Raw genomic sequence first — 14,309 nt, 5'->3', positions numbered from 1 at the left:
GAGAATGATAATCAAGAATATGTTACAAAAACAAGAAAGTATATGTATGATTCATACACTGATCTGAAGAAGTGTCTTCATCAAGTTGAGTAGTGAGATATGCCGAGGTTATATGGAGTGGATGGCTACTGTACTAAACACCAATGCTATTATGATGGATTGAAATGGGAAACTGCTAAATGTTTCAGAAAATATGGGGGTGTGAGGCAATGATGTGTGTGATTGGTAACATTGGTTTGGTTGGTTGGTTGGTTGGTAACATTGTTTACAGAGGGAGTTTGAGAGACAAATTTCTGATGAAAAGACTATGAACGAAAGGAATTTTCATACAAGTTAAACACGCTTGGCATATGCACTCTCTCCCATAGTTACTATCATTCCTTTTTCAAACTTTTATTTATTCAATTCAAATTAATACAAAATAGATTGAAGTGCTGTTCTTTCTGCTCACTCACATTTCCTTTTTTGTCTGAATAAAGCTTAATCTCCCACCCCTTGACTGCTAATTGGTGGATAGCCCAATACAGTGTTACTCTAGGAACTGAGTCTCAGTTTGTCAGAATAAAATGCTAAAAGCAACAATTGATGTTCATTGTACCATTCCCATTAGGTTGTATTTCAGATGGTGTGCAGAGAAGTCCTGGTTGTTTTGCCTGCAAGTCATCTGGGCAATAATGTCCAAACTAGTAAATGATTAAATCATCTCACAGCCTTAACAACATGTGGCCTTAATTGTATACCACATAAATAACTAACTTCATGAAGATGAAACCACTGAATTGAGAAACTTCACATCTCCTCTCTAGCTAAAACAGCTTCTATGAAGTTAGGTGTTCTGCAACGTCTCCGCTAGTTTTTCTCACCCCCCCAGCTGCTAACTCTGTACAAGGGCCTTATCCATCCATGTATGGAGTATGCTTCACATGTCTGGGAGGGGTTCCACTCATACTGCTCTTCTAGACAGGGGTGGAATCAAAAGCTTTTCGTCTCATCAACTCCTTTCCTCTAACTGACTGTCTTCAGCCTCTCTCTCACTGCCGCAATGTTGCATATCTAGCTGTCTTCTACTGCTATTTTCATGCTAACTGCTCTTCTGATCTTGCTAACTGCATGCCTCCCCTCCTTCCGTGGCCTTGCTGCACAAGACTTTTTTCTTTCTCTCAGCCCTATTCTGTCCACCTCTCTAACGCAAGAGTTAACCAGTATTCTCAATCATTCATCCCTTTCTCTGGTAAACTCTGGAACTCCCTGCCTGCTTCTGTATTTCCACCTTCCTATGACTTGAATTCCTTCAAGAGGGAGGTTTCAAGACACTTATTCATCAATTTTTGACCACTGCTTTTATGGGACTGGCATTTCAGTGGGCATTTTTTTTTATTAGATTTTTGTTGCCCTTGGCCAGTGTCCTTCCTACATAATAATAAAAGAAGGAAAGGTGCATTTGAGATGCCAAAAAGTTAAATTTGTTCCTGCCGATTTTTTATGCCTGCTGGGAGTTCTTAAGTAAAATGCCCTCCCCAAGTAGTGCAAGCCGCTGCAAAGTAAGATCAGCGTTCACTGACTATAGGAATATGAATCTTGAACAGTCGTGATGGGCTGAACTTAGAAGTGACGAAGTATTACTTAACAGCTACAACTTAACCTTTAAACGACAGTGATCATTCATGAATGATTGTATCACCACATCTGGAGAGGCAGAGATTATTCTGGCAATTGTGATTTTTCAAGCCAAATGTTTATTACGCCTGTGCTCACTCAAGTCAGAGGGTGAGTGTAAGTACCTGGCACCTCTCCCCACTAGCTAAGGTGTCTCACAATGTCTCAGTAGCTTTTTCCCATCATGGAGGCAACATCTAGCAACCCCTAAGACACTGCAGGGAGAATACACCCTCCGGGTGAAAGGAGCATGCATCATGACCAGGAAACCAACATTGATAATAACATGCATGTATCATTCATGAGTGATGCTGAGATTACTGATGAGAGTGAAGACAGTGGTTATTATTCTAGAGTGAAGAAAGTGAAGACAGCAGTAGTGACGACAAGGATACTCTGGGGACTACAGAACAATCTTCAGAGCCTCCATTCACCTCTCGGTCAGCACAGCACCACACAGCTCATGTAGGCATGGCAGGTTGAATCTTGTATGAGGCTGTGTCATTGTGCTACTACTACCAGATCTGTTACCAGATTTCTTTTTTCTTTGTTTTGTTTTGCCCTCTGTTATTCATGTATCTCAGTTTTAATTTTTAGGACAAAAAGATAGCAGCTTCTAGCTGATGATAGGCATGTAAATACAAAAAAATCTTCAATTTGGGTGCAACAAAATCTATCCTAGGAATTTCTGATGCTTGTGAAATAATATCAAAGATGTCTTCACTTTACTTGTAATGAAACATAGCCTATGTATTGATAACTGTAAAATAATCAGAAGAGTCCTTAATTTTAGATATAATAATAAAGTTACTAGGATTTCTGATGATTATAATATCAAAAATATCTTCATTTTCAGTTGTAATAAAACATAAGTTAGGATTACTGAAAATTGTAAAATAATCCCAAGTTATATATATATATATATATATATATATATATATATATATATATATATATATATATATATATATATATATATATATATATATATATATATATATATATATATTATACTGAATGTATACCAGATAGATAGCCATGTGACAAAGTAAAAGTTGTTTTATGTAGTATCAGTGACATGAAGGAAAAGTAGCTTTGCACAGCACTACTATCATAACCCAGGGTGTGATGTGACATGATTGTCATAAACATTGCTTTCCAGTTGTTATTTATTTATTTATTTTTTTATGTAGGAGTGACACTGGCCAAGGGCAACAAAAATCTAATAAAAAAAAAAAATGCCCACTGAAATGCCAGTCCCATAAAAGGGTCACAGCAGTGGTCAAAAATTGATGAATAAGTGTCTTGAAACCTCCCTCTTGAAGGAGTTCAATTCATGGGAAGTGGAAATACAGAAGCAGGCAGGGAGTTCCAGAGTTGACCAGAGAAATGGATGAATGATTGAGAATACTGATTAACTCTTGCATTAGAGATGTGGACAGAATAGGGGTGAGAGAAAGAAGAAAGTCCTGTGCAGTGAGGCCACAGGAGGGGAGACATGCAGTTAGAAAGATCAGAAGAGCAGTTAGCATGAAAATACTGGTAGAAGATAGCAAGAGATACAACATTGCAGTGATGAGAAAGAGGCTGAAAGCAGTCAGAGGAAAGGAATTGATAAGACGAAAAAGCTTCTGATTCCACCCTGTCTAGAAGAGTGGTATGAGTGGAATCCCCCCCACCAAACATGTGAAGCATACTCCATACATGGATGGATAAGGCCCCTGTACAGAGTTAGCAGCTGAAAGGGTGAGAAAAACTGGCGGAGACATCTCAGAACTCCTAACTTTGTACAAGCTATTTTAGTTAGAGATGAGATGTGAAGTTTCCAGTTTAGATTACAAGTAAAGGACACACTGAGGATGTTCAGTATAGAAGAGGGGGACAGTTGAAAGTCAGGCATTCTGTGGCTTCCCTGCATGAACTGTTTATTTCCTGAAGGGTTGGATGTCTACAAAAAAGATGTGGAAAAGTGCAGGATGGTATCATCACACACACACACACACACACACAATTGAGAGTGCAGAGGACTGTGGAATGTTACAAGAAGACCTGAACAAGATATCAGAGTGGAGTTATAGATAGGAAATGGAATTTAATTTAAAGAAGAGTAAAGTAATAGAATTTGGAAAAAGTACAAGAAGAGTAAAAGGAAATTATGTGTTGAATGGTGTAAGGTTGAGTTAAGCAGAAGAGGAAAAGGATCTCGGTGTTACAGTGACTGGGAACCTGACCCCAGAGAGACATATTAGGAAAATTACTGGAGAAACCTATAACTTATTGAGAATAAGGCAGGCCTTTGCATATATGGATGAAGAGATGGTCAGGAAGATGATCGTGTCGCTGATAAAACCTAGACTAGAATATGCAACAGTAGTGTGGTTGCCATGCAAGAAAAAGGATATAAGGAAGTTGGAGAGAGTTCAGAGAGCAGTTACAAAGATGGTACAAAGTATCAGGGACTTGTCATATGAAGAGAGACTGGCAAGGATACATCTAGCAACGTTGGAAAAGAGAAGAGAAAGGGGAGACTTAATTGTGATATATAAAGCATATGCGGGAGTAGAGGAGGTGGACCGGTGCATATATGGATGAAGAGATGGTCAGGAAGATGATCGTGTTACTGATAAGATCTAGACTACAATATGCAACAGTAGTGTGGTTGCCATGCAAGAAAAAGGATATAAGGAAGTTGGAGAGAGTTCAGAGAGCAGCTACGAAGATGGTACCAAGTATCAGGGACTTGTCATATGAAGAGAGACTGGCAAGGATACATCTACCAACGTTGGAAAAGAGAAGAGAAAGGGGAGACTTAATTGTGATATATAAAGCATATGCGGGAGTAGAGGAGGTGGACTGGAGCGGCTTAATGGTCTGGAATACACGGGATACTAGAGGACATGGAAAGAGGCTGAAGAGGAGTGCTTGTAGAAGAGATGTAAAAAAGTATAGTTTCCCATATAGAAGTATTGATGTATGGAACATTTTGGATGAGGAGATAGTAAATGCAGAAAGTATACATGGATTCAAGGCTAAGTTGGATATTAAAAGATATGGAGATGGGACAGCACGAGCATACCTCTTTTCCCATAAAGCACAACTAGGTAAAACACACACACACATTATATATATATATATATATATATATATATATATATATATATATATATATATATATATATATATATATATATATATATATATATATATATATATATATATATATATATATATATATATATATATATATATATATATATATATATATATATATATATATATATATATGAGCAATGTCTGTGTCCTTGTTTGCTTGTCAATCATTTCTGTGCTGAAGATAAATTATATAAATATAAGAATTTGCTCTGTAGTACTTATGGTGAGGGTGGGGATGGACTTATAAACCCAGCTAGAAAAAGATATCACTGGAAGTACAATTTTTTCCATCTAAATGAATTGCCCAAAAGGGGGGAGAGAGAGAGAGAGAGAGAGAGAGAGAGAGAGAGAGAGAGAGAGAGAGAGAGAGAGAGAGAGAGAGAGAGAGAGAGAGAGAGAGAGAGAGAGAGAGAGAGATTCATGCACCTTGTTATTGCACTCTGGGTGATTTCTGCTTGGCAGGTTACATCACACATTGAAGGAGGAATTTTTGATATGCAATAACTTTGCTCTCAAGAGGTTATAGCGCACTGGAAAGTACATAGTTGTACTCAGAATTACAATGAGAAATGGATATTTTAAAATAAAATTATTGTCATTTTTTTATTTTGCAGTAGTTACCCACAGCAGAAAAGGATATTAATTTAGCTACCCTTTAAGACAAGAGTTAAAGACTGCCAATAGATTTCTTGAATAAAAATGTAACAAAATGAATAGCCAATTATTCATTTTGGTAAAATTTTCCATTTCAAGTTTATCAGCAGATACAGTGGATGTCCAATTGACTAGCTCAAAAATTCACCATGGACAACCACTTGAGAACCACAGACCTAATGGATCCTGAAAAGGGAACATCTTGCAGCCTAAAGCTATGACTACCTAACAGAATGACTGCTAAAAAAAAGAAAAAATGTCCTAATAGTCCCAAACTTGTAGTGACAGTGCAAATCAATGAGTTGCAAGTCATTCTTCCAATAACAACTGGAAAGCAATGTTTATGACAATCATGTCACATCACACTCTGGGTTATGATACTAGTGCTGTGCAAAGCTACTTTTCTTTCATGTCACTGCTACTATACAAAACAACTTTTCCTTTATGTCACATGGCTATCTATCTGGTATACATACAGCATCATATACAATATTTTTTATTTTTTACTTGCCATTCAATCTGATCCACAAAAAAAATTCATGAACTTCTCACTCATCTGAGTATATAAAAATCACAATAAAAGTTAAACCCATGCTTACCTTGAGAATGCCGTAAAGGAGAAAACTGCTAAATATGATATGAAAGCAAGCTACCACTATGGATGAAATAGATGATGCTTTCTCTGTAAATATAAAATTTAAATGAATTAACATCAAATTACATCTTCAATTTGGTCCTAGCTTGATTATCTCAAAATCTATATGATATGGGTGACAACAACAAGTAGATTAATAACCAAGCACCTTCATTGTATTCTTCTCTTGGAAGCATGATGTCAGGCAAGGTTTGTGAAGTCACTGTTTGCCAGTAATAGCACTGGTTTTAGATTTGTCTCATTGAATTTAAAGCTACATAAGCTTGTTGGGCACTGTCTTCATATACAAGTTATATTTTCCCCTCATTTCTGCCTTGTAAAACATTACAATATAAAAACAAACATGTTTCAAGTACATAAAGTAATCTGTCCAACACAGTGTTGGTAAATACAAATTCCTTTACTACTGTGACTAGAACTGAACTAAGTTTAGGAGAGAGAGAGAGAGAGAGAGAGAGAGAGAGAGAGAGAGAGAGAGAGAGAGAGAGAGAGAGAGAGAGAGAGAGAGAGAGAGAGAGAGAGAGAGAGAGAGAGAGAGAGAGAGAGAGAGAGAGAGAAATAGTCACTTAACTCTGCAATATATGATTGCTGTTTAAATATATAATTTGCATCCAAAACGTTCACAAGAATGTTTAAATTCTAAGAATAGGAAAGCAAGTACTAATTGACAAACTGCAAGTTCAGACACTAACGCCACCAAATGTTAACAAATATGAGGTATGATATTCAAAAGCCTAAATGTTAATAAAGAAAAAGTATATACCTGATGAATATAATATTTTATATTGTTCAACAGACAAAATTCCAATGGAAACAATCTTACCAACTTTCCAAAATTTGTTCACACATTCTGATACATCTTCATCCATATTCTGACAAAATGTAGCTATGTCAGATTTGCCACCCGCCAAGGTTTGTGCTCCACCTAGAAGACCAAAACATCCTCCAACCTGCAAATATAAAATTTGTTCTTACAAGAAAGGAAGTCTTTTAGTCTCCAAAATAGAATAATACATGCAATAAGAGACAATATAAACAGTTTTTTTTTACTGAATGAAACAAATAAATTGAAGGGGTCTTGGAGCATGAACAGATTATGAAAGCCAACAATATTAAAACTGTTCTGTAACCACTTAGTTATTAATGAAGTAATAAACTGTTAATTGAATATAAACTATCTAATAAAAATGAAAAAGATTGACATTTCACACTTAACCTATAAAGAAAAAGAAACAAAGAAGGAAAATCAATTGCAATATAGCATTCAGCTCTGCTTAAAAAAAAAAAAAAAAAAAATCGATAATATAATTAAGATCAAACTGGAGTGCCCTAACTCATCGTGATGCACTGCTCTTCTTCATATAACTGGTTGCATATGACATGTGCTGGCTACTAAAAACTGAACTTGTTGCATCCAACAACAAAACTGGTTCAGATAGCTGAAATAATATTAAACTGACAAACTACAACTCTCTAATACAAAAAATAGTCAACAACTCACCAGAATGAAAACACCTATTACAATGCTTCCAGTTCTCACACCACAGCAGCAGCAACACTTGGTTGGCTCCCACATCTGTGAAAACATGTTGAAAATATCATGGTGCAATACTGTAAATGAAATGACAAAATACCATATTGAAGTTTTGGGTTGATGACCTTAATGGGCTTGTGGGTGCTACAGTCTGGATGCAGGTGTACATACCAAAGAAGAGACCTAGTAGTGTACTGCATCATTTGAGAAAAGAAAGTCACCTTGTGTCTTGTGTAATACCTGCCAGGTTGATTTCTTGGTCAGGTCAAATCAAGGACTTTAATAAAAGTAGAATTAATACTCGGTAAAAAATGTATACAGCATAAATAAGAGTACATATCGTGTGCATTTACCTTACTGTAGTTTGAAGGCCCTGAATTACATGGAATTCAGAAATTGAAGGTTGTTTAACTTACTTTCTCTAATTGTCACGGAAAGCAGGTTAGGGACCAGAAAAGTTCTTGCACATATTCACGCTAAAAAAAAAAAAAAAGGGCAAATTCTCTCTCTCTCTCTCTCTCTCTCTCTCTCTCTCTCTCTCATAAACTGTAGCTGAATAATATTTCTTGACTGTTGCCACTTGTTAGGCACGGCAGATATATAAACATTTATGTAGCTATATATTCTGATTTTTATGTACTGAATCTTTACGTACCCACAGTACATACTGTCCCATCCCATACAGGCTTGTTAAGCGTTTGTTGCAGTTGCTACGCAGTGTAACATATGTACTCTCTAACCTTTAAAAGTAGGTACCGAAACAAAATTTCCACCACATGATTAAAATGGATCCTTTCATCAATACATACGACCTGTGTTGCCTGGGTGGCGTAACGTTTACATGCATGAGCCTTGGCTGTGTGTGTGTGTGTGTTCGTGTGTGATAACTTATACGGTGACTAAACTGGTGACAAACTTAACCCGGTCATCCTAGCAATGAGTGAACGACCCTGCCTTCTGGGGACTCGACACATTGTACAAGTTATTTTCGTCAATGAATTAAACGACCAGTTCAAGTAACACACTTATATGTCTGTTATTACACAGGGAAAGCTTCCTCCGATAAAGACTCAACCAATATACAACTTATCTTGTGAAGCGTGGTATACTATAACTGCCTAAACACTGTTCTAAAGCCGCAATGGGCAAATTATTACGTGCCTCGAGGCTGTGAACTTAATAGCTGCGCGAAGCCAATCCTGTTAGTGTCCTTGCATGATAAACATTGCACCAAGAATGCGAGAGACTTGCGGCATGCCACGGAATTATCAGCGGCACAAACTAATAATAGAGGAAGGAATAGTAGCTGCAAAATAAGTTTTTACTGGGTATAATGAGGCACGAAGAATTAATGACATCACTTTACGCTATATACAATATATAACCTAATAAACTGAACTGGAACAGATCAAAGCTTGTTCTCTACATTATACTATTTCGATATTAATATGTTTTACAATAAATGGATGGAATGTTATTGTCTGGTTTTGCATTAATTATCGATCTTTTGGCCAAGTGGTCACTATGAACAGCAGTTACTGTACCTTGGCAAAGTACTAACACGTCTTCTATTCAATAAGGGCTGTCGTAAGATCGAAATAACATTTTGATCTTGGACTGCAATACGCATGCAAATTTGCAAGGGCTGCATGTGTTCGTTAACATGGCACTTTCACCATGCCTTAAATATGTTTCACTATCGTCGTAGAGATGACCATACATTTGTATGTGCTACGAAAACTCTACACACATTATCGTACTCCTTGGGCAATAAAGGCGTACCTGCAGAAATTCTGAGGATGTGAACTTTGGTAACGTACATACGTCAGAGTTGGTCCTGTGCGTCTCTATGAAAGTGTCATCTTTCAGACTTAAATTACACAGACGGAGTTAACCTGGGCAATTCGCAACATCGGTGTATTTTCCTGAGAGAGAGAGAGAGAGAGAGAGAGAGAGAGAGAGAGAGAGAGAGAGAGAGAGAGAGAGAGAGAGAGAGAGACAGTAATGGCATCTTATATCCGACAACTGCCACATGAGCAGTAAAGTAACTTGAAATAAGTATTCGTAGATCTTGAAAAACAACAGGGATGACTCATCATGGCGCAATCACGTAACTAGAATATCGCTTGGCTATATTTGTACCATTTCTCCACGCACTCCAATTTCTTTCATGTCAATCAATAAAATTATTCCAATTTTCAAGTGCATCATATTATTAAATTGTGTTATGTTGTCTGTTACGACCAAATTATTAATGACAGTTTCTAGATCTTCATAATAACAAAAACAACGGCTGGCAACACCTACTAACTGCGTACAGCGGAAGAGGAGAAGAAAATCTTATGCGTACTACCCTCGTGAGTGGTGCTATAATATTCAATGTAGAACAAATTAAACAATGAATGAAATAGGTACTAACGTTGATTGATTGATACTAACGTTGAGTTAACGGGAATACATTAATCAAAACAGCATGAAAAATATAATGAATAAATAAATAAATTGATGATTCTTCCTGATGAAAAAGGAAATAATTAACAAATGATTGAAGCTTAATGTGCAAATATTTTGTCAACCTCGAAGCACCCAAGCTGCCGGGCAGCCATCCGCCCCTTTCGAGCTCCTTTGTATTCCCAGCTCGCCATCCATGGGCATTCAGTACTCGTGATGTAACAACAATGATTTATAAGCTGGTGCAATCGCAGATGGCAGGTAACGACATGTGGTAATTTACATATATGAACTTTTCGTGTTGCAAAACTCATTCACGACTATCAAAAGCAACAGTTTAATGCACCCACAACCCTGAAGATTCTTGCCACCCTAAATGTCCGTCATAAGCATTCCGCAGGTGTTTTCTTCGTGCAAACTTGGAATATTCACTGAGTTAAAATGCCCAACTTACTTTCTCAAGGAGTTGAATTCACAGAAGAAAGTGATGGCCAAGTAAAAATATCACTGACGCTGAAGATCCCGTTCCACTCACCGTGGTGCAGCGCGGGGTAACTGACTGGCTGGCACACGGTACTGAGCGACGAGGATAGGCGGAGCTTCATAGCAGCTGAGGGGCGGTTTCTACATTTTTTTTTTTTCCCTTTCTCTGTCTCTTAGCCTTCAACCAATCGTGGTCATAATGCAGGATAACCTTATCTTGGTTTCTATTGGCAACGCATTTGTGAGGTATCTGTGACGTCGAGGAGGTGGGTAATACTTGTTTCTTATAACCTGTGAAATATTTTCATGGAACATATAGAGAAAAAAAAAAAATCGTTTCCGTTTAATTTCACCAGGAAGCGAAAAAGAAGGAAAAAAAAAATGTTTGTGAACAGGTTCCCAATTTTAGTTTAGTAGGTAAGCATGTATCGGCACGTACTACAGATATACGTACATGCTATTTCGGAGACTGGCAACTTACCACCCTTCGCTTAGACCGCTGGTTTCACACGTATTCATGTTGCCAAGGGAATGCACGAGAAACTTATTTGACATACAACATCCGTTGCTGATCAAACCATATATTTGTCATACATAAGCAGTTTATGCTCTTTAGACACAAGCTCTTCCCTCACGGCGAAGGTTGGCAGTACCTTTAATCCCCATTCTCCATTGGATGGCAATGGGTTTGTTTTGGTGATTCGGTCGATAAACACTGCCGGACACGTGACTGTCCTAGACAGTAGTCTGCCCTTTCACATGTTAATTCCTTTGAGTCCCTCATCTATACTCTTTTTACTGTCAGAAGAGCGTTTAGGCGTTGCCCGAGCCCCGTTAGCTACCTTGCCACATCACACAATTTATATATATATATATATATATATATATATATATATATATATATATATATATATATATATATATATATATATATATATATATATATATATATTACTTTTTATTGAAATTCAATTATTAATTATGGATTATTTAGCTCATCAAACCATGCAGTGCTACGAATGGTTCAGGTTTTAAGATAATAAATAGTCTTGGTTTTATATAAATATCACAACATTTGGCAATATAGCTTTGCGGCGGTGTCATGTAGGTCGGGCACCCAGGAGATTTGTCGGCAGGGTCAGCAGGTGACTCAAGTCTGAGAGAGGGGTTGCTCAGCCTCTCGGGGGTCATTCCCACGACGGAAGCAACTCCCAAGCGTTGGCGTGTTCTTCACAACCGGGAGAAAGAACTTATTTACAACATGAATAAATATTTTTTAGAGGAGAAGGCCAATAAGCGCCTTACCTACTATTGCACTCTCCAGAGCAATAGCTCGAACAGCCAAAGCCACTAATGTGAGAGAGACGACAGTGCTACGAATCTGCCTTGACCCAATCGAGATTACGTGATACAATTACCACTAACAAATAAATTACAGGAAAATTATTCACACAATATCATACAATACTAAGAGAGAGAGAGAGAGAGAGAGAGAGAGAGAGAGAGAGAGAGAGAAACATTCTTCCAGCAGTAAAAAGACTATAAGCCCAATGCTTCCTCCGTTTGTCTCTTCTTCCTCCTCATTATATATATATATATATATATATATATATATATATATATATATATATATATATATATATATATATATATATATATATATATATTTGCAGGCTATAGCCTAAATTTTAAAGTGACTGATAATTAATAAAGAAAGCCACAGTGAAACAGTAACTACGTAATATGAAGATTCCTAATCAAGCATTATAATTAATAGATAAAACACCGTGACAGCAATGCAAGGTATGCTTGGCCTGTCTTCAGTGACCGACCCAGGGCAGGCCAGAGGCCTGGCGGGCTGAGGTTTATGGTCTCCCTAGGCATAACGCTGGCCACGCCGCTCCTTTTCCCATGTCTCAGGTGAGGAGTTGGATGTTTGTAGTTCAGGTGTTCGAAATGACTAATATCATCCTCTCGCCCGCGCACAAGTTTACAAGTGTATACTTTTCACTCAGTGACTTCTTTCCATCAAGTGTTATGGACTTACTTGTGTGTTCAAGTGAAGAGACATTTAGTACAGACCATGAAATAATAGTTTTCATGTTATCAATGCAAATAGTTTATGTGTTAGTATGTTCCCCTACTCGGCTGTTTGTCACACCAGCAGCAGGAGCATTTGTGATTGAAAGGTATCGTGATCTGAGTAGGCTTGAAAGAAAATTTGAATTAAGTCAATATATACAATTTATTTACACGAAAAAGAGTTCACTCATTACTGGGTAGTGTAGTAACGTGGAGGTATTAGGTCTCTGATTACTGGGGAGACTAACAATACGTCACTGTGTTTTGTATCAGTGAAACAGTGACGTTACTTCACTTAATTCTATAGTTTGTTCAGAGTTTGTGCACACACAAACGCTGCGGCCCTCCGTCGGCCGGCAGGGTTCGCAGGACGGGGCAACTTGCAGCGAGCATCACTCCCTCTCTCTTCTCTGCCTCGGGAGGTGCCGCCGGCTAACATACAGCGGACGTACAGTAGATATAACATCAGCAGTTGCATCAGCACCATGTGATTAGGATGGCGACTGCTGTTGTGTTAGTTGGCGATATTTGTTAAGACGAGCAACAGGGAAATGTCCTGTACAAAATAAAGGACAACTTCCGTGATGTTTAAGATAGTCTGTTCCTACCTATCCTTACCATTTCAACCAGTGACCCTTTCAATCAGTAACCATCTGAACCAGTAACCATTTCAACCAGAATCAACTCAGCCAGTAACCAACTCAACCATTGCCAACTCAACCAGTGACTATCTCAACCAGTACCATCTTAACCAGTATCAACTTAACCGGTAACCATCTCAAGCAGTACCAACTCAACCAGTACCATCTCAACTACTAAATTACCAACTCAACCAGTGACCATCTCAACCAGTAACTAATTCAATCAATAAATAATTCAACCAGTAACTGATTCAACCAGTAACTAATTCAACCGGTACCAACTCAACCAGTACCATCTCAACCAGTACCAACTCAACCAGTGACCAAATGGAGGCAGTAGGCACCTGCCGAAACGATAATTACACCCAGTGAGGTCTAAAGCACTGGATCAGGGGTTGTTGTGAACCTATCATTAAATCCAGCTGTGACCTCACTGAACGTTTTCCTTTATGTCTCGCAACAAGAGGGGGCAGCCACAGCCTGCCCTCTTCCTTCACACAAAACTAGGAGCACCTGATTACACAAACCCTTCACTCAAAATTCAAAACTATCACTGGGACTCCTACACTAGCCTCGGAGTCTCTGTCTGGGGAGGGAACCACAAATGTCCCTAGGTCGGACTGCTTTTCTGGTATCGACCATAAGTGTCTTGACACCCCCTTAACTTTTTCTTCATTAACTTTTGCAACATTCGCGGTCTTAGATCTAATTTTCAGTCTGTAGAACACCACCTCTCCTCTTCTAAACCTCATCTTCTTTTCTTCACTGAAATACAGGTGTCTGAGGCAAATGACAGGAGCCCCTTTTCTGTTCCCTCCTACTTTCTGTATCATCATTTTCAATAAAAAAACTGGATGTTGCGTCTATGTCCGCAACGTCTTAACCTGCTCTCGTGCCCACGCTCTTGAATCTGCTGAGTTTTCTACCAGCTGGCTACGACTACAGAGTCACTCTCAAACTAAATTTATCTGTGCTATATACCTCTCACCTAACTCCTCTG

At 38.1% G+C, this 14,309-nt stretch overlaps 1 protein-coding gene across 2 annotated transcripts in view; it reads right to left on the bottom strand.

Moving 5' to 3' along the window:
• LOC135100875 (lysosomal-associated transmembrane protein 4B-like) overlaps positions 1 to 10,716 on the bottom strand; it is a 21,415-nt gene extending 10,699 nt beyond the window's left edge. Inside the window, exons 1-4 of one of the 2 annotated variants that reach the window (XM_064004394.1) lie at positions 10,558 to 10,716; positions 7,620 to 7,694; positions 6,942 to 7,068; positions 6,063 to 6,145 (exon numbers count right to left, since the gene is read on the bottom strand). In XM_064004394.1, the coding sequence (XP_063860464.1) occupies positions 6,063 to 6,145; positions 6,942 to 7,068; positions 7,620 to 7,694 (285 nt within the window). In that variant the 5' untranslated portion in view covers positions 10,558 to 10,716. The remainder of the gene's footprint in view (positions 1 to 6,062; positions 6,146 to 6,941; positions 7,069 to 7,619; positions 7,695 to 10,557) is intronic. The other variant, XM_064004395.1, reaches the window with a different exon arrangement.
• Between the last annotated feature and the right edge of the window lie 3,593 nt (positions 10,717 to 14,309).

The sequence above is a fragment of the Scylla paramamosain genome, chromosome 5 (genome assembly GCF_035594125.1).
Source record: "Scylla paramamosain isolate STU-SP2022 chromosome 5, ASM3559412v1, whole genome shotgun sequence".
Lineage (NCBI taxonomy): Eukaryota > Metazoa > Arthropoda > Malacostraca > Decapoda > Portunidae > Scylla > Scylla paramamosain.
The sequence above is the reverse complement of the archived record's forward strand: the minus strand, read 5'-3'. Positions and strand labels throughout refer to the sequence as shown.